The sequence below is a fragment of the Pochonia chlamydosporia genome, chromosome 5 (genome assembly GCF_001653235.2).
Source record: "Pochonia chlamydosporia 170 chromosome 5, whole genome shotgun sequence".
NCBI classification, from domain to species: Eukaryota; Fungi; Ascomycota; class Sordariomycetes; order Hypocreales; family Clavicipitaceae; genus Pochonia; species Pochonia chlamydosporia.
The window spans coordinates 2,872,135-2,891,670 of record NC_035794.1 but is presented as its reverse complement, the minus strand read 5'-3'; the positions used below and the strand labels follow the sequence as shown (position 1 = coordinate 2,891,670).

Here is a 19,536-nt window from a genome sequence, read left to right as displayed (position 1 = left end):
ACACCATTTCCCCTTCATTGTAATTATTGTCCTCTTCTTTAACAAACTAGTTCCCCTTAACCCACCACATCATAGTCAGCTCCAAGACAACACCATGGCCTCCATCCTCAGGTTCTTCAGGCCACGCTTACCTACCATCCAGGAAGATGATCACGTCTACCCTCTCCATCTGCTTGACCTGCCCAAACCAATGACAGGCTTCATGATTACAACCCTCCTGTTCAACGACCAGCTCGATCCAGACGTTCTACACCAGTCGTTATCACGGTTACTTAGCATCGGCAACTGACACAAGATGAGCTGCCGCGTACGAACATCAGTTCGTCCATCTCACCATACCTTTTCACAGAAATCATGCTAACTTGTCCAGAAATCAGGATACTATGAAATGCACGCTCCTCCCGCCTTCACAACCACCCGACCCCCCGTCGTCTTCACCACCAACTCCTCCATACAGACGACCTCCATCTCCAGTCATCCCATCCTCTCCCGGATGCCAACAACTCAAACCCTCTCAGCACCACACACAGATCCCTGCAACGACGAGGCCTTCCTTCCGTTCGCTCTACGCCCCGATTTCCCACGAGCCATCTCCCAAGTCCTAGACAAGGACATCCCCCTGCTTTCCCTCCGCGTAACAACTCTTTCTGACGCAACGCTCGTCGGCCTATCGTGGTGTCACCTCCTCGCCGACGCATTAGGCTTACAAGCCCTCCTCCACTGCTGGTCGCTCGTCATGGCCGGCCAAGAATCCCGCGTACCTCCCATTCTCGATCCCCAAACCGATATGGTCCTCCAAGTCGAGCAAGAAGCCACCAAGCAAGAAAAAGCAGGTCTCGCACGTCTCCCGCCATCAGAAATTATCGCCGCCCAAAATCTCATGACAAGCTTCCAAATAATCCTCTATGCCATCAAAACCATCTTTTAAAGCCTCACACAGGCCCCCTGGGAAGAGCGACTAATCTACCTCCCACACAACGTCGCCAGCCCCCTCGTAACCAGCATAAAAGAGAAAGCGAACCTCGCAAGCCCACCGTTCATAAGCACAGGCGACGCCCTAACAGTGTGGTTCACAAAAACTCACCGCCTCATTCTCACCCTCGCCCATATCCCTCATACCCTTTGTCAACGAGAGCTGCTCTGGATCATCACGGACCAAGTCAACCGAGTTATTCAATAGGATTAAATATCCCTATTTAACTAAGTCATTAAATATCCCTTAGAAATGCCTTATAAAAAGAGTCATAATTTCCTTCCTTTCCTTCTTTCTGTTAGATAGTTAGTCAAGTAAATATCATTTAATTTAGTCTTTTATTGCTCTTAATCTCTTAAATCTGTAGCTATCTAGTAATAGTTATAAGCCTGGTTTGCTGCTAAATTCCACTGTAAAATTAGTACTATTACACCCTCCTCTAAAGTCTTCCTTTTCTTCCTCTGAAGGAAAGCTCCCATTATTATTATGGAAAATATTATCCCTTCTACTTCTAGGGTTATCCTTAAAGAACCTAATAACTAGAAGCCTTAGATATTAGATATTAAGAAATTGGCTTTAAACCAAGGAATCTGGGAATACCTTAACCTAAAGATTCCTACTAAAACCGTCCTAACCTGCCTAAGGAAACCTAAAGTTAGCAATATTAAAGAGTTAGCTATAGAGCCCTCTAAATTAAACGCTAAGAAATATAGGGACCTTAGATATTAGGTTAATAGATATTATTACTAACTATAGACCTTTAAGGCAAAATAGAAGGCAATTTTTAGTATCTAATAATATATCCTAAAGACTATAGGGGAATTCTGGGAAGTAATAGCTTTAGAAACTAGCATTCTAAAGCAGCTAATCCTTCTTTAATCCCGTCTTTAGGCTTCTTTCTAAGTTAGGGAAAAGGAAGTCCTAACCTAATATAAATTAATCCTTAGGGCTCCTAACTATACTAGAATTAAGACCTAGATATTAAACTGGCAGAGGGTTCTTAAGGAAGCCTATTAAATTAGGCTGCCTAATGCCTAGGAAATTCGCCTAACCTTGGATTTCCTAATAGCTGTAGCCCTAATTAGCCCTGCCTTTTTAGAATACTAGAATAATAAAATCCTATTAAAAAGTCAGTTAGAAAAGCCTAGATAGATAGATAAGATTCCTAACAGAAGGGTTATTTCTGACTATTTTGCTAAGAGCTATTATTAGCAGAAAATAACCGAGGAAAAAGGGTTATTTACAGCCACCTTCTAAAGGGAAGAAAGTTAGAGGGAAGAAAGTTAGGAAGGCAGTTAGGATCAAAGGGCCAAATTGGCTGCTTTTGACAGCCTGAAAAAGCAAGCCCTAAAATGTCTCTGCAAAAAGAGGCACTATTATGATAACTGCTAGCACCTAATCCCTCAGAAAAGACCGGTTAGCTAGGCACTAAACCTAGCGATTAAGGCCTAAATTCTGCAGAAGCTGCAGAATCCCGCGCTGGCTGCCCGAATTAAATGAGCCCGTTAGAGGGCTCTTAATCCTATTCCCCTTCCAAAGAAAGGGAAATCTAATTATTAGAATTATTAAGATATTAAAGGTATTGCTTTTGTTAGCTAAATTAAATAAAGGGAGCCTATTGCTCTATTAGTTAGGACGGCAGAAATCGCAGAATTAGATTCTGCTGCCCTGTCTATCCAAAAGGAGCCTTACCCACTAAGGGATTTCTTTATCTTAGACTCTAGGTCTAATATTTATATATGCAATTAAATTAATTAAATTGTGGATTTTAAACTAAATCTATTAAAAGAGGTTATCTTTATAGGCTATAGTAATATTAGAATTAAAGGCTTTAGAAAGGTCTTTCTTTAGGTTAAAGAAGGGCTCTTTTAATTAAATAATATAGTATATATACTAAATTTCTATATAAATATTATATCCCTTAATAATTTTATTTAAAAAGGGTATAATTAGAATCTACTTACTAGTTCTATTATAAAGGAAGGATAGGAAATCTATTATATAACCTATCTCTTCTGTTAGCTTGTAATTAAATTTAATCTAATAGAAAGGAATACCTATTTTTTAATAATTTGGAATTCCCTGCGGAATTCCCCTTAGAGGGCTAAGAGAAGCAGAGAGAAGGGCAGAGAAATTCCCTTACAAAAGAAAGCAGTAGATACATTCTATTTTAATAATTTCTTTAAAAACCTAGAAAGTAATAACTTTAAGGATATTAGAAAAGACTATTAATTTAGTAAGATTAATAAACCTTCTAAATCCCTTAGACCTAAGGATTCCTCTTAAATTAATAGTTATTTAGGCAGCTTTTTCTAAAGCTTAAAAGAGCTCTAACCTTCTTAATTAGCTAACTTAGAGCTTTAGTACTATTAGCTAGGTTATTTAAATACTACTAGCCTTAAACACCTTATAAAAGGTTTAAATAGGGCCTAGATTAAAGGCATTATATAAATTTAGTGTAAGGCTTATTTTCTAGGTAAGGCAAGAAAGATTATCTCCTAAAGAAGACTAATAATAAAGAGTTCCTAACCCTTCTAGAGGGTTTATATAGATATCTTTTATCTTCTAACTAGCTATAACGGGAAATTAGCTGTAATATTATTTAAAGATAAATTTAGTAGCCTAATTATAATAAAAACCCTTATAAAAGCTACTTAGAAAGCTCTACTTAGAGGGTTTAAAAGCTTTATAGCCTAAATTAAAAGGCAGTATAACCTAAAGATTAGTAAGGTTTATAGAGATAATAATAGAGGCCTTTAATCCTAATATAATAAATAGGTTAATATTAAAGGAATTAAAGATAAGCCTATAGCTCTATATACTTTAGCTTAAAATAGCCCTATAGAAAGGTTAGAAGGGATTATTATAGTAAAGGCCTAGGCAATATAGATAGATTTAAACCTTCCTTTTAAGCTTTAGTTAGAATTCTAGGCTATAGCTATTTATTTATATAACCTTTCCCCTTCTAAAGTAGGGAATTAGAAATCTCCCTTTAAGAGGCTCTAAAATTAAATGCAGGAAAATAACTATTATATAGGATATTAGGATTCTAAGCCTAATATTACTTACCTTAGGGCATATAGCTATAGAGCCTATCTATTAACTAAGAAAGCTATCTAGGGCTTCTAGAGATAGGCCCTAAAGATAAAAGCCTACGCGGAAATTAGATACTTAGTAGGTTATAATTTAACTAATATCTTTAGAATCTAGATTCCTTTAAAATAGGAAGTTAGAAGAGTTAGAAATGTGACCTTTAATAAGGGGATTTTCTTTAATCCCTCTAAAAATTAACTAATTTTACAGTTAATTTTATAGCTATAGCTACCCCTATATATTAAGGAAGATAATAATAAAGATGCTCTTTCTACTATTATAGTTAACACTTAATAATATAAAAGTTAGGAAAATAAGAAAGCCACAGAAAGGGAAGATAACCCTTTAATTACAGACATATTCTTTAACGTAAAAGAAGGCAATAAAATTAATGCTTACCCTACTACCTAAATTCTAATGCTGCTATTATTAATTATAGCAGGCGGGAAAGAATAGGGAATCTAAGAGATAGACAAAATTAAATATAGGCCTAAATTTAAGCCTAAATCCCTTAGCAAAGAAATTTAACCCTAATAGTTAGAAAGGAATAAAAGACCCTCTATAAGGGCCCTAGGTAGCTATTATAGTAGTTTCTTTTTTGGGAGCTCTAAAAAGCTCTATAGATAAAGCCTCCCTCCTAAGCCAAAAAATTAGAAGAAATTAGAAGAGCACCCTTTTAGAACCTAATTTAAAGAGGCAGGAAGAGGGGAATTTTATAGCCTTTATTAGAGAGGGACCTTTAAACCTATTAGAATTAACTAAATTAGAAGGGAGTAGTAGCCTCTTCTACTAACCTAGGTATTTAAGTATAAATTTAATAAGTATAGGTTCCTAACTAAATTTAAGGCCTAATTATACGTTAGAGAGGATCTTTAGCCTATTAGCAAAAAGGATACCTTTACTACTACCCTAGCAGGAAAGAGCTTTTAGACCCTAATAGTAATAGCCTTAAAATTTAACCTTAAGGCCTACTAGCTAGATATAGTTAATACGTTTATAAATAGTTCTCTTAATAAAGATGTCTATATAACCTTCCCTCCTAGATTCTAAAGATCTAGGTAGGCTCTAAAGCTTTAAAAAGCCCTATATAGGCTATAAAGGTTACTACTTCTATGGTAATAGACATTAAACCTAACCTTTAGAAAGCTTAGGCTTTCTTAATATATAGAAGACCCTTATATTTTTAATAGCTTAGAATTAACTATCTTCTTCTTTATTAATAATATTATTATTTTATACTAAAGGAAGGACTTTATAGCAGCTAACCGGCTAATTTGTGGATTAAAGAAAACCTTTAATATAGAAGACCTTAGAGAGCTTTAGTAGTTTCTAGGAATTTAGATTCTTTAAGACTAGCTTACAAGAAAGCTTTAGCTATATTAGGATTCCTATATTAAAAAAATTGCTACTAGGTTTAATATTAGGAAAAATAACCACTTTAAAGGAAACCTAATGCTAGGAAATTAGCTATAGCTAAATTTAGGTTAGGCATTATTTAATTAAATTTAATAATATTAGTAGATTATTAGTTCTCTTAACTACCTAGCAGTTATTACTAGGGTTAATATTATAAAGGCTACTGCTAAATTAGCTAAGTTCCTTTTTAATCCCTTAGAATACTATATCTAAGTTAGGATCTAAATTATTAAATACCTCTATTCCTCGCGATACCTTGCGATTAAATTTAATAATAGTAATATCTTTAACCTTAAAATAGCTTCTAATATAGCTTTTGCTAATAACCTAATTTCCTAAAGGTTATTATAGGGCTTAATTATTTAGCTCTTTAATAGACTAGTTAGCTAGACTATAATAAAGCAGGAAATAGTAATAACTTTATCTACTAAGGCAGAATTACTAGCTTTTACTTATATAGTTAAGAAAGTTATAGCTATTTAATAACTTTTTTAATAGCTTTATCTTTAATTAGAAGGAAAACCCTTAATTTAATATAATAACCTTTAGATAATATAGCTTATTAATAGTTAAATTCCCTAATTAAAGATAGCTCTTTATTATATTAATATTTATAGTAGCTAGATTTATTAGACCTTTTAGGAAGGAAAATTTAATATTACTTACATTCTAACGTTAGAAAACCTAGCTAATAGGTTAATAAAGGTTCTATTAGGTTAGAAATTTAGTGCCTTTATTAGGCAATTAGGTCTTATTAATATCTTTAGCATTATTAAAAAGGAAGGAAAAGACAAAATAGATAACTAAAAATAGCTTTAATTAAATCCCTTTAATCTAAGCTAGAGGGGTATATTAATAAGAGCTACTCTAGATTATTACAGACTAAGTTAACTAAGTTATTTAATAGGATTAAATATTCCTATTTAACTAAGTTATTAAATATCCCTTAGAAACACCTTATAAAAAGAGTTATAATTTCCTTTCTTTCCTTCTTTCCGTTAGATAGTTAGTCAAGTAAATATCATTTAATTCAGTCTTTTGTTGCCCTCAATCTCTCAAATCCGTAGCTATCTAGCGATACCCTTCGTCAACATCCGCTATCAGTTCCCGTCTCTGCTGCCAACCACAAAACTACAGGGCGTCCACCTCCAAAATATGCTTGTCTACTTGCACGTCCGCCTCACAGGCACGCTCGCCAAAGACGTCCCGGATATAGCTGCAGAGTGGAAGCGGCAGACCGTGCAGCAGCGCGAGCAACAGCAGCTAGTAGGCTTCATACGCAAGCTCAAGGAGGAAATATACCCCGGCACGCCCTTCCTATACATCCCCGGTGAGACGGGCGATACTCGAATCCTCGTGAATAACTTGATAAAAATGGATCTAGTCAAATTAGTCGACTTTAAGCCGGCGGTCGTCAAACAGGGTGAATTGAGTGCAGGGAGGCAGAATCCACCGGACGGGATGGTGTGTTTTATGACATATCGATATGTGAGGCAGTTTCATACGGGGGTGCATATGTTCCAAATGTTGGGGTCTGATCATTCTGGTGGGCATTACATGTTTGCTACAATGCAAAGGGAAAGGTGGGCTGGCGTGGGGAGAGAGTTGGAGAGACTTGCAAAGGAATATCAGGAGAGATGAGGTATTGCCTTGATTTACATGGGTTATACTGTGTTTTTGCTTGGCATCATCATAGCGTTCAGTTCAAGATATCAATTTGACTTTCAAGCCCGTTTATCATGTTATTCATTATTTGTTCCCATCAACGCCACGTCTGCCCGTCCGGTCCGTCTATTGCCCTTTATCGTACCTATGCCATGTCCTGCCTAACCTTGCTAATCGCTAATGCCCGTAAACATGCGCCAACCTGCGCTGCGCAACGCTGGGTATGCCTATGCCCGCTCTGTCATGAGAAAGTTGAGGATACAAAAATTTCAATGCGCCAAAAACACATCTTCGCTCTAATAACCGCCCGTCTTGGTCCTACTCGGACTCCGGTGTATCTTTCGTGATGATCTCTCCTTTACTAGCGCCTTGCTTGTGGCCTGGTCAAATCCACAAGTATGTCGAAGATATGCCACCCTGCAAATAGTCAGTACTCCCGAATACGTACTCAATGTAAACGTCATGTCACTCAGTGGTACTCACGTCTCATTAGCTATAACTTGCGACCGCACATTCTCAAATCGCTCCTGACTTTCCATCCAAGCCTTTGCTCGCCCTCTAGCATCGACCTTCTTCACCCAGAGTCGGAAACTCCCTGTTACAGGTCGATGATCGCTAGCCCGAACCTCATGCCGTCTGTAATCCAGTTGACGTACCCGACCCTGTCCACGGAACAATAGCCGGTCACACCATGCCGGACTTCGTCTCTTCTCGCTCGTGTCATAGGTGTCGGTCCCAACATCGTACTTGTAAGTGGGTGAAAATGTGATGGGCAGCTCCTCAAACGCTCGTAGCCGAAATGCGGCGTTCCGACGACGCGCCACCAAGAGCTGATCGCGGTCAAGCAGTTTAGTGAGTTGCTGCTGTTTGACTGCCTTGACCACAGTGTCTCGAGACATGGTATCAATACGGTAGTTGAAATCCCCATTCAGAATACAAAGCTCATGATCTAGAATCAGGGATCCATCGCCTCCGCCAGTAAATGTGTCTAGCCGAGTGTCTGGATCTCGTTCGGTAGGAAACAAATTCGCCTCAAGGATTGCAGCAATATCGGCGTGGCGCGAGTTCGCCTGTGACTGTCCGGCTGCTAAATGGCAGTTGACAAAACAGAGTGATGTATCGTCTATCCGAAATCGAATCGCGACAGCTCCCTTGTTCCCATGCAGACCGCCCATGCCTCGCTTGACCTCTGCGGCGTTCAAGTTTCGGATTCTGTCCCTAATAGTCGACTTCACAAACACGCACGTAAACAATCCCACCAATGGTGACGATTGAAGGAGGTGGTACAGGTGGTCACCAGGCATATAGTCGTCAAGTGTCTTGAGCAAAAAGTCTCTCCAGTCGCGGTATTGGTGGCTCATGCGTTCTTGCTCAGACCCTTCCTTCTTTTTGGACTTGAGTAGCCGCTTCGCTGTGGCCGTCTTGTCTTCCAGATCAACCAGTTCTTGGAATCCAAAAATCAAAATATCTGGTGACCCGCTCGACTGCAAGAGATTCGGGAAGAATGTAGCATCGCCATCGCCTTTCGAGTACCGCAGGCTGTGGGGAGTTGAGGCCCCGGCGTTCCAGGTGAAAACCATGGCCGTGAGTTCTTCAAAATCGCAGTAATCGATATCTTTGGATTTGAGGTCGTCCTCCAGCCACGTATCCTGCAGCAGACCGTCCCATATTTTGACCTTGTTATCTGGGCCGAGAGACGCAACCTGCAGCCTGTCCATGCGATACGCGCCTGAGGGATCCAGCTTCATGCTCAAAACTGACTGGTCGTGCGCCTGCCATTCCTTCTTTAAGGTCCAAGGCTGCTGGGTAGCGTCGTATACGCACATCTTTCCCGTGTTGTAGGCAGCCCAAATATTATGGCCTACGCCGGCGAGTCCATTGATCTTCCAGGCACTAACATTCAAGATCGTTTGACAAGAGTAGTCGGATGTCGAAAAGATGCTCACCTTCCCGTCCATATGACCAAAGTACACCTTTCCGGGCGTTGAACTGAGCAGAGTGCCAGCACTCACTTCTCCACAACCCTCGGCACTCAAAGGTCGGACCAAGACTTGAAACGGCTTGGCACCGTCAGCAGAAGGGGCAAACACCCGAATTGCTTTGCCAGTTGCGTGCCACAGTTCACTACCAACCACCATGGAGAACGTGGCGCCTTTTGGTAATCTGCTCGGCTGGATGATAGGATGGCTGTTGAGGTTTGGCACACCATCGCTATCCGGAGGCCAGAGATTCAAGGTACCTCCCTCGTCCAGTGTCCAAAGTTCGTTGAAGTGTCGATATATTCTGGTAATTTCAGCCTTGCCATGCACACCGGTCCTGAGTTCCGTAATCCGCTGGGTGGCAATTTCAACCTCCATGAGCTCACCGACATTGGTGCCAATCCACAAGAAAGATCCTTCGTGGTCTGGATCCGCCGCTGGCTTGAATGAAACTGCAGTTGCCTTTATTCCTTCGGTGTGAGCCAGACTCATAAGTTGCTCTCCGTCCAGAATACTCCAGACACGGGTCAAGTGGCCACTGGTACAGACCAAATCTCCACAGGCGTCGAATATCCTGGGGTCATATTTTGTTTGTATTTCATAGCAACCCTTCTTCACAAAGGGTGGTCGTCTATTGACATTTGCACAATCCGGAAACGCCGTAACGTGTGCCGCCGGCTCTGTACTTGCCGCAAGCTCGGGCGAATTGCTTCTTGGCGTAGAGCGACTGGTAGACGTTGCTGGTGGAGGCAGAGCGAGGGCTCGCGAGTCAGCAATCTCCCTTTCGGCTGGCTTCTCAACAGCCTTCATGGGAGCAAGATTCCGCGTAGGTGGCGCCGGAAACTGGTGAGTGGTCAATGGCTGTTGTATCGGCGGTCGGGCGGCTGGGGCAGACGAAGACATGACCTCGGGAGTTGTCGCAGTTCGTTGTTGAGTTGGTCTAGGAGGTTTTGGAGGAGGCATGTCTGCGCTGGAGCTGTTGCCGCTGTAGGTCATGGCTGTCAGGTCGCTGGTTGATCGCTTGGGTGAGTGAGCAAAACGGAGATCCCCGGTCCGTTGCGCTATGAGAGATGGTTTGGCGGTTCCGTTTACGCTGGTTTCCCGCTCAACTCTCCTGCCCGCAATGGAATGATGGACTGGCGGAGGCTCAAACCCTCCTGCACCTGGTCGAGATCTAGATACCACGACCGTGTTTGCTTCCGCCCTTGGCCGGACTGGTAGTAGGGGCGGACTCTCATCTTCGTCGGTTTTCTCGGGACTAACTGGCGGGCTGTTAAAAGGCGACGTCTCGTCCACAATGTTGCCTTTGCTAGAAGTGCTAATCTTGCGCGTATCTGGAAGGCTCGATGAGACTGGCGTAGGCTTCCTGGACTTGTCAAGCCGAGGAGCTGGTGGTGGAGGGGGTTGTTTGGGTTCTCGCCGCATTTCGCCCGAGCGTCGTGGTGGAGGTGGTGATGGAGGCCGTGACGAGGCAAGTCGAGGTGATCGGGGAGCAGAGGGGGGGTGTATTGGCGTTATAGGTCGACTGGGTAGCTTGATTGGTGTTGGCGAACCGCTGGGGAGCTCGTGTGAAGCAGCAGTCGTGGGATCCAAGAATGGGGACTGGTCGCCCGATATCATAGCTGACGCTGGAATTTTGGGCGGAGATTGAGGTGGCAGGACCTTGAGCGCCGGCGGCGGGGGCATAGCTGAAGCGGATATCTTGCTGGCGGCTGCTGGAGGGCGTGTACCCGGGTGTGATATCGCAGGAGATGCATCGCGCGGAGTACTTGGTTCTGCAGCAGCTTGGAGAGCTATGGGCTTCGCCGCAGGTTTAACTGGCGTCTTTGGCGGCGCGGCGGCGATGGGAGTTGCGAGAGCTGGAGCCGGCGTTACGGAGGGCGTTGGTTCCTGAGATGTCTTGAAAGCTCGTAATCTTTCAGGCTTGGGAGCTGGAGAAATTGGTCTCGACGGCGCATTCTGAGGTGGTGCAAGAGGAGCAGACTGGTTGAGGTTTTCGAATCGCGCGAGGAGGGACGACACGGGTTTCTACAGGTATTAGCGAATCTAGTGGCAGTATAAAGCAGTCAAGAATATAGGGAGACGGGTTGTACTCACGATGGAGGAGCCATCAGGTCCGTCATTTCCTTGTGGCTCCATGGTAGGAAGATGATATGATCAATTCCAACTTCAATGGTGGGATAGGCGCGGTGTTGGGGACATGAGCTCCCCTTACACCCATCTCTTTGTGAGATCTATATCATGCCGCGGAGGGCTTGATTATTGATGCTGACTGGGTATATCACGGCGGGAACAAAAACCAACAAAGGGATTGAAGTCAAGGGAGAGTAGTGAAGCTGTTTGAGTAAAAAGCCTCGTTTTAGCTGCAGAAACAGGTCCAAACCGACGATCGGATCGGGAATGACAGCGACAGGCCAAAGGAGTCGTGGATGATTATACGAGATGGGTCCGTTAACGGGGTATGTTTATGTTGATGGTTCGACGGGGTGGTGGCCACAGAGGCATCCTGAAGCTCATAGAACAAGTCACCTGAGTTGCAAGTGCTTGTCCAGGCAGCGTTGGTAGGCCGTGTGAGCAACAATCAATCGTATTCAGATAAAATAGTCGTCCAGTGGCATAAGCAGCGGGCTGGGAGACGGCACAGGGCTTGCGTGTCTTTGTCTACCAACCCTGAACGTCTAGAGGCGGTGGAGGGGGATCGTCGTGGTTGTGGAAATGTGGATGTCAAGTACATGGGCTTGAGGCGTAGAGACGCAGATGAACGTGACTTTGAACACTGTGGCAACGAGGTGAGCAAGAGTGAGGTGACACAGTGCGAATGGCTGATGTTTTGAAACGAGTGACGGGGGCCCTTTGCCTCCACTAATGGATGCACCAGACCGGATTTCTCTCAACGGTCGGGAAGGATTGTTGCGAGTCTGAGCATCAAAGTCACTAAAATCGATGGAGAAGCTCCGAATGAAGGGCACTAATTCCGCTAAAAATGCTTCTAAAGTTGATGACAGGTGTGTCCATACAACCACACACACTTGGAGTGTGGCTCCAATGTGCCGGCGCCACGGTCATTGCATCTAAGGCGGCTGTGCTTCTTGGCTTTGTTCGATATGACGAGGACATTTGGCCCCCACCGGATGCTGATGCTGCATCATCTACGGAAAAAGGGATGAGGTGAAGACCCAGGAGTCTGGTGCAACGGAAAGTCGATCAAAGACGGCTGTATTCTGGTGTTCAAGTCAGTTTTCCGTACTTGTCTGCAATATGCAGGGCTACTCCGAGTCATTGCATGAAATTTACTGCGAGGAACTCAAACTCGGACTCAAGCCGCCACAATTGACCCATCAAAGCTGGTTATGCTCTATGTCACTGCTCTCACTCAGGTCAGCACGAGACAGCCAGAATTACAAACATACAGCCTGCGAATTGTGGGAGAGCAACAGTGCAGAATACCTAACACCCCGTAATAAACAATTTCGTACTATAACGGTCACTGCGTAAGCAAGCACTTGGCTGCCCCGGACGTCAGATCAAATGCAAGTTGACCAGAACTTTACCAGCTGCCTCAGCCACTGTGGCTTCGCCAAATCCACATGCATCTTTCCCATCAACCACCACTTTGCATCATGGACTTTAGCTTTCACAAGATATCTCCAAACTACATCGCACGCACCCAATCCAAAGCACAATGAACACTGTAAGTGCAAATCACAAGCTATTTGCTACAACATACGTGCCACATATTTCTGACATTAGCGTAACAGGTCAAGTCCTTCTGGTTGGTTCCCAGCGCTACATACTCAACTTCGAACTAATAACTAACATCATTCAGGCTGGGCTGGGGCTCAGTTTGTGTCGGTAAGTTTCGGAATCAAATCCTGTCATCGCAGAATCCCCCGTCCGTGCAATTTCTGACTCGAGTTTCCTTCTTCCTCGACAACAGCCGGAGCCGGCGCATACTACTTTGCCAAGCGGGAAATCAACGCCGATCGCCAGGCTAAGCTCGAGGCCGCTCGCAGAAAGAAGCTTGATATCCGATCAATGGAGTACGCTGGCATCGAGCCGACATCCTCGTCAGCCGCAACTGGCAACGGCGCCCCTGCGATTACAGATACGGCCGGTTCACCGAGCCAAGAGGCGAGCACTGATCCCGCAGCGACCAGACATGCTGCAGTGACGGAGTCGGAACAGACCAAGGAGAAGAGTAAATACGAGAGTTCGGCGCCATATAGGAGTCGGAAGGGGGATCGATTCTCATAGGGAGATTGCAAATACAAAAAGGTGTGCGGATTTAGGGGAGTTGCTGGTCTTAGTCTAAGGATTCTGGCGGTATCGTCGATAAAAGCAGCTTGTATAATATATTTCATAATTCCACATAATATAAGTAACCTTACCAGCATTGCTCCATTTACTTACTTCCCATCTATGCAACGACACGCAGCAACATCAAATTTCCTAGCATCACTTCTACACATCAGGCCACCGCCCCACCCAAGCATTCCCCGCAACCCCATTGGTCAAACCTCACCCAAAGCTTCAACACCAAAACACTTCAGCTTCCACCATCCAGCTCCCATCACCTTTTCAAACCGCGAAACCCAATTCCGCCCACGCCCTCCGCCATGGCAACCCCCGAGTTGGCCATTGCAAAAGCAGCCCTCTCAGCATCCCTCTTCCGCGCCGACCCCATCTCCATAAGCCGCCCCTCAGTCGACACCTTCATCCAACAACTCTCCTCGACACTAACGCAGTGCTCCCGCCCCAATGTCCAGGTTTGCCCATTCTTTACACCAACACATCGAGAAGAACGTTCAGCCGGAATCTTTTCTCGATACACACGTTCCCCGTAACCATGCTAAATCCTTCTCAAGAACTGCAAAGACTACATCCTCAGCAACATAGTCCACTCGACGGGCCGCAGTGCCTCTCTTGCGAAATATCTCGTTGCCCTGTCAAAGGCACAAGTCGACGCCTCAAAACCAAGCACAAAGCGCCGACGCCTGCATATTCTATACATAATCAACGATGTGCTGCATCATGTTGCGCGCCAGGAGGAGACGGAATTTACCGCCAGCGTAGACGCATATCTCCCTCCGTTGATAAGCTCCGCCGCCTCGTTTGACAACTGCCCCAAACATATTAAGAAACTACACGATCTTATATCCATATGGGCATCAAAGTCATACGTTCCGGATGCCACACTCCCGAAACTGAAAGAAGCTCTCGCCGGGGCTTCTACATCTGCTCCAGAACCGACAACCTCGTCTTTCAAACTCGCCAAAGACGCGCCGTTTATACTGCCGTCTTTCCATGGCGATCCATCCACAGCATGGTACGACCTGCCCGCCGCAACATGGCTACCTCACTTGGTGCCCAACTCCACGAAACCTATGCTCCCGGACCTCATTCGACCAATTCAACTCGCACCAGGACCAGCAGATAAGATTCTCACGACGGCTGTAAAGGCCCTCTTGTCCGATGCAGACAGATTATTCTCCAAGGATAAGGGGCTAGATGACGACCCGCACATCGACATAAACGAGCTAGGAGAAAGGATTACCCTCGACGAAATCACAGGCGACATCGTCAGCGGCGAGACATACTACGGCTGGTCCCGACAATTCTGCCAACGAATGAAGGACCGCAGAAAGACCAAGCAAAGAGGTCGATCCATGTCACGATCCTCAGACGGGAATTACTCACACGGACGCTCCTCATCCCGCTCATATAAACGACGACGCACATCAAGGAGTCGCAGTCGCAGTCGCAGTCGCAGTCGCAGAAGCTACACACCACGATCACGCTCACGCTCACGTAGCCGCAGCCGTAGCCGCAGCCGCAGACGACCCTACAGTCCTTCTCGTTCACGTTCACGGTCCCCTCGCCGTAGAACACCTCGCTCACCATCCCCTCAACTTCAGCCATCCGTTCCAAACATGCCTTTTATGCCCATTCCACCTCCACCAGCTGGCTACACAGGGCCGTGGCCTCCTCCCCCTCCTCCACCACTGCCCAGCGGTCCTCCGCAAGGCTGGGTGCCGGATCCTGCACTCGCAGCTCAGATGATGGGTGCTTGGAACGGCCAGGTTCCGCCGCCGCCTCCACAGATGCAAGGGCAATATAATAATAACTATAATCAACGAGGGGGGTACGATGGCTTTAGGGGACGGGGGAGAGGATATTATCGTGGAGGGAGGGGATACAACAGAGGGAGATGATGCAACCTAAAACCATAGCGTACTCGTAGCCATGACATGTAATGAGCAATAGCCATGATTAAGAAATACAATCAAACATGCACCGTATCACGCCAAGACATTGCTGAATTACACAACACAACCACTCGTCGCAAGTAACAGGGTAGGAAAGTCTATTGGAATACCACCAGCCGTCTACATAAAAACGCAACAAAGCCAGCCACCCACAAGCCAGCAAATCTCCACGCTAGCCCAACCTCCCTACTTCCCTCCCGTAAAAAGAGCCCACACCTCCAGCCTACTCAAATAGCAAGAGTGTTTTGCAACCACCCTGTTTTGTGCCTCATACGCTTCCAATTACTTCCCTGACAGGCCAGTCAAAGAAATGAAATGAAAACAACAGAAGCAAAGAATATGCGAGAACAATGCCAAACGTGCCACTTTGATGCAAATTCTCAAGCGCTTTTTGCCTTTCTTCAACTCAACCCTGGATCCAATTTGCAACTTGTGGAAAAAACATCATAAAAAGTATCGCCTTCTAATCTCCCCTGGAATCCCCAGTTTTGTTATTGCTTCGGAGACAAGGCATGCCGTAGAACGAATTAGCCTCCGCAAAGAAAAAGCATGGCGAAGCACGAAGAAAATCGGATAAAGATGTCGCAAAAGTGTTTGTCATGATAGCCGTAAAAGAAGAATTGGTAGATACTGATCTACCCCAATCGGTCAAGGGTCCATCTGCTGATACCATTGGTGCAACGCGAAGAACTGTGCTTTCAGTTACCTCCTCCCTTTCCATCAGTCAGAGCCAACGTGACAATAACTCCCCGCTCGAGGACAGAGAAACTCCTCGCAGCTGGGCAGCGTTCACGGGCTCGATAATTGATGCGGGGAGGCGAGCACTGCTTGATCTCGCAGAAATAGTTCTGACCGACATCGCGTAAATCATCTGCTTCGTGCCGAACTTTGCGAGTTCTGTCGCTCGTGACCGCCAGGTCGTCTTCCAGAAGCATCCTGTAACTTAAGAGAATCCAACCTCTTCTGATTGTCCTCGGTAACTGGGTCGACTTCATCCACCCGTGGCAATACTCCGCCAACTTGTTGTCGCGGGGGAGCATCGGCAACGCCGCCTGAGGCTCGTCGCTGGTCGGCTTTTTCAGCCAAGGCAGCCCATTTGCGTTCTCGGAGTGCCTCTCGCTCTGCTGCAGTATTTTGTTGTTCCGTATAATCATGAGAGCAGTCATCAAACAGTTGAGGATTGATTTCCATAAACAGCTTCATAGCATTGTAGACCATGCCGTGGATTGTCCTGTCCAAAATAGTCAGCATCAAAGAGGGATACCAGGACAAGTCTCCTGCCGCAGCCATACCTGTTCCAGTGTCCCTTAGAATTCTCGTAGAGTGGTGCAAACATGATGGGGAGAATAATTTCCACATTATCACTGACGAGATTGCAGAAATATTCATTATTCCAAAAGTAAAGAGCACGCTCTGCGACCTGGAAGTGAGGGCTAGCCACAGACTTGGCAAGCTGGTGGAATAGAGGCTCCTGGACCTTGGCGAATTCGGCAGGGTCCATGACTTCAAAAATGTCTTCGACTTCGTTCAAAAACATGACTTCTTTCGTGCTGTTGACTTTAGGCCAGTATCGAAGCAGGCCAAGAACAACCTAAAACGTTCAGGCAAGCATTAGCCCCGTGTGTGAACACCATGACGCAAAAAAATGAAAAGTTCAACTCACATCCTCGGTAAGGGAGGCATCCTTTTCTAAAAACTGCACAATGCAATAGGCCAGTTGGGGGTGATACATGCTCAAGCTCTTAGGCTTGTGCAGAGGCAGCAACACTCGTGTCAGGAAGATCTTGTGTTCTTCCTTCAATGGCAGGGCGAAACCATTGATGATGGATCCCAAAATCTCAAGCAGCTCAGCAATTCCGTTGAATCGTTCGGTCTCGTAGGTAAATTGGAAGAAGACATTGTTGATGGATCGGCGGATAAATGATCGAAGGTTGAGGAACTTGCCATAGATACGGTGCAAGGTGGTCTTCAAGAAATCTCGCTCTCGAGGGTCTTCCGAGTCAAACAGGTCGAGAAGTTGCAGAACAAAGCTGTGGTCAATATACGCTTTGGCAATGTTGGTGTTGAAGTCTTGGCTTTCAATAAATCGAAGGAAGAATTCATAGACTACCTGAATATGTGGCCAGGCCACCTCTAGGACAGGCTCGTCTTCCTCTGGGTCGAATGCTTCGCCTTGGGGGTTCATTGGAGGGGGGATGGGTCGGAACAGGTTTTTGGCAAACATATCGACAACTCTCGGATACATGGGTTCCGTGATGACTTGCCTGTTGTTGGCAACATAGTCGAGTAGCTCATGCAAAGCGAGTCGCTTGATTTCCTTGGCCTTCATGTCTCCACTGGCGTCGTTAAAGTCGAAGATGACATTGCATTGATCAATCTTTTGCATGAACAGTTCCTGCCTTCTATTTGGGGGAACTTCGTGGAAACCGGGCAGTTTTTCCAGTTCTCGGTGAGCGGAAATGTCGAACCGGGATGAGTGCTGTCGTTTCGGGGTTCGCAAACCTTCGGGAATGGCGTCGCGGTTATCAATGCCTCGATGAATCATGAGTGACTTCTGGCCGGCTTTGGGAGGTGCCAGGTCATGAGGCATGGTTTCAGCGGCTCCCGGGGGAGGGATATGCTGCGAGAGGGAAATATCAGCATCAAAGGGAAGCATCCAGATTACACCATGATACATGGACTGGTTTACTTACTCCTGGTGTCGGGCTGATCACAACAGTGGGGGGTAATCTGGCATTGGCGCTGCCGCCGTTTGGACTTGAGGCACCACCCATTGGGCCGAATCGATCGGGACCGTTACCTTGCTGGGCCGAAGTTGATGGTTGATTTGCAGCTCCGTGGTCACCATGGCCGGTGCTGTTGGGTGGTAAGGGTTTATTGCGAATATCGTTGAGGGTGGTGGAGGAGGACGTGGGCGTGAGGACAGGAGACTGGTTGGAGGAGTCTCGAGACGAAGGGGACGACGTGCCATCCTTGGAGTCCTTATTCTTCTTGGAGGATTTACTGGCATCCTTGCCTCGCGCGAGCTGTTGGGGAGAGAAAAGCGTGTCAACAGGCTGCGCCTCGGTCGCGTATAGTTGTAAAGAGGGGAGGATGCGGGTGGTTGATGACGGCAAGGGCTGGACTGGTGAAGCGGCACGCAGCAGACTCAGGCAGATGAAGATGAGGTCATGGAGTTGGGCATGGTCAATCAAGGGAATGGGATGAGAATACTTACTAGTCCTTTGCCAAAGCGCTTCATGTTGGTCGTCGACAGCATCTACCTACTCGCGTTCGTCGTAGACGGTCGGTCGGGGGTTGATGGGACGGAGGTCGAGACGTTGGCGTCGGACAGGCTGGGCGCTGTTGGCGTTTGCTGTTGCGGTTGCTGTGAGCGAGGCAGAGTCAAGTCAAACCGAATGGAGTCTGCGACCAACCAGTCCAATCCAATCCAATCCAATCCAATGCAGACAGACACAGACAGACCTGGCCAGACGAGACCAGACAGACAGACAGACAGACAGACAGACAGACAGACAGACAAGACCTGAGAGACTGCGGTGGGGTCAAGACAAGCACCTTGGCTTGCAGAATGGGGTCAATGATCAATGAAGCCAACCTGGTCAGGTGCAGGTCTGGCACTGGGGGGGTCCAGCAAACTAGAAGTTGACCAGGAGGCAACACCGCACCAGTTGGACAGCACTAGCCTCCGGGCTGATGGGTGAGACGGCTGGGGTCCAGTTTGGTCTGGTGGCACTAGTTGATTTGACCCTGAAGGCGCTGGGCATAAGTTGAGAGGTCAACTGGTCTACTGTCAAGTCAAGTTGTCTTGTCCCGTCAAAGCTGCTGTGGTTCGTCCTCGAGTCGAGTAACTTACTTTATGTGGGAGGAGGGGAGAGGCCAGCTTAGGCTCATTTAACGAGAAGAGAAATACAGCACCGACCAACGAGAGACAGATTCTCGCTGAGGCACCAGATCAAACATGTATTGAGTCGATTGCGGTATGCTGGCGACGCGTTGTTGGGAAGAGGAGGTGTAAGCTGGGTAGCTATTGTGAGAGCTTGAAATTGCACGGCTTGAATGCAAGCAACAGGCATGAAGATGGACATGGAGCACTTGAGGTGAACAACCTTGAACATGGAAGACTGGTGAGGGCCAAAGCCAA

At 45.9% G+C, this 19,536-nt stretch overlaps 4 protein-coding genes across 4 annotated transcripts; 2 read left to right on the top strand and 2 right to left on the bottom strand.

Moving 5' to 3' along the window:
• Positions 1 to 94: 94 nt before the first annotated feature.
• Positions 95 to 928, top strand: VFPPC_17930 (hypothetical protein; the record flags this gene model as incomplete). The annotated part of the gene is made up of 2 exons (XM_022429600.1): positions 95 to 244; positions 371 to 928. 2 exons carry the CDS (start codon positions 95 to 97, stop codon positions 926 to 928), a joined length of 708 nt encoding a protein of 235 aa, XP_022285346.1.
• Positions 929 to 7,443: 6,515 nt separating this feature from the next.
• Positions 7,444 to 11,265, bottom strand: VFPPC_06171 (inositol polyphosphate phosphatase; the record flags this gene model as incomplete). The annotated part of the gene is made up of 3 exons (XM_018285250.1): positions 7,444 to 7,564; positions 7,631 to 11,154; positions 11,224 to 11,265. 3 exons carry the CDS (start codon positions 11,263 to 11,265, stop codon positions 7,444 to 7,446), a joined length of 3,687 nt encoding a protein of 1,228 aa, XP_018142302.1.
• Positions 11,266 to 13,742: 2,477 nt separating this feature from the next.
• VFPPC_06169 (zinc finger domain-containing protein) lies at positions 13,743 to 15,338 on the top strand (the record flags this gene model as incomplete). Its single annotated transcript, XM_018285248.1, has 2 exons — positions 13,743 to 13,892; positions 13,992 to 15,338. 2 exons carry the CDS (start codon positions 13,743 to 13,745, stop codon positions 15,336 to 15,338), a joined length of 1,497 nt encoding a protein of 498 aa, XP_018142300.1.
• A 921-nt stretch (positions 15,339 to 16,259) lies between these two features.
• Positions 16,260 to 18,633, bottom strand: VFPPC_06168 (serine/threonine-protein phosphatase 2A regulatory subunit delta 1 isoform; the record flags this gene model as incomplete). Its single annotated transcript, XM_018285247.1, has 5 exons — positions 16,260 to 16,623; positions 16,685 to 16,983; positions 17,056 to 18,012; positions 18,086 to 18,511; positions 18,610 to 18,633. 5 exons carry the CDS (start codon positions 18,631 to 18,633, stop codon positions 16,260 to 16,262), a joined length of 2,070 nt encoding a protein of 689 aa, XP_018142299.1.
• Positions 18,634 to 19,536: the final 903 nt, after the last annotated feature.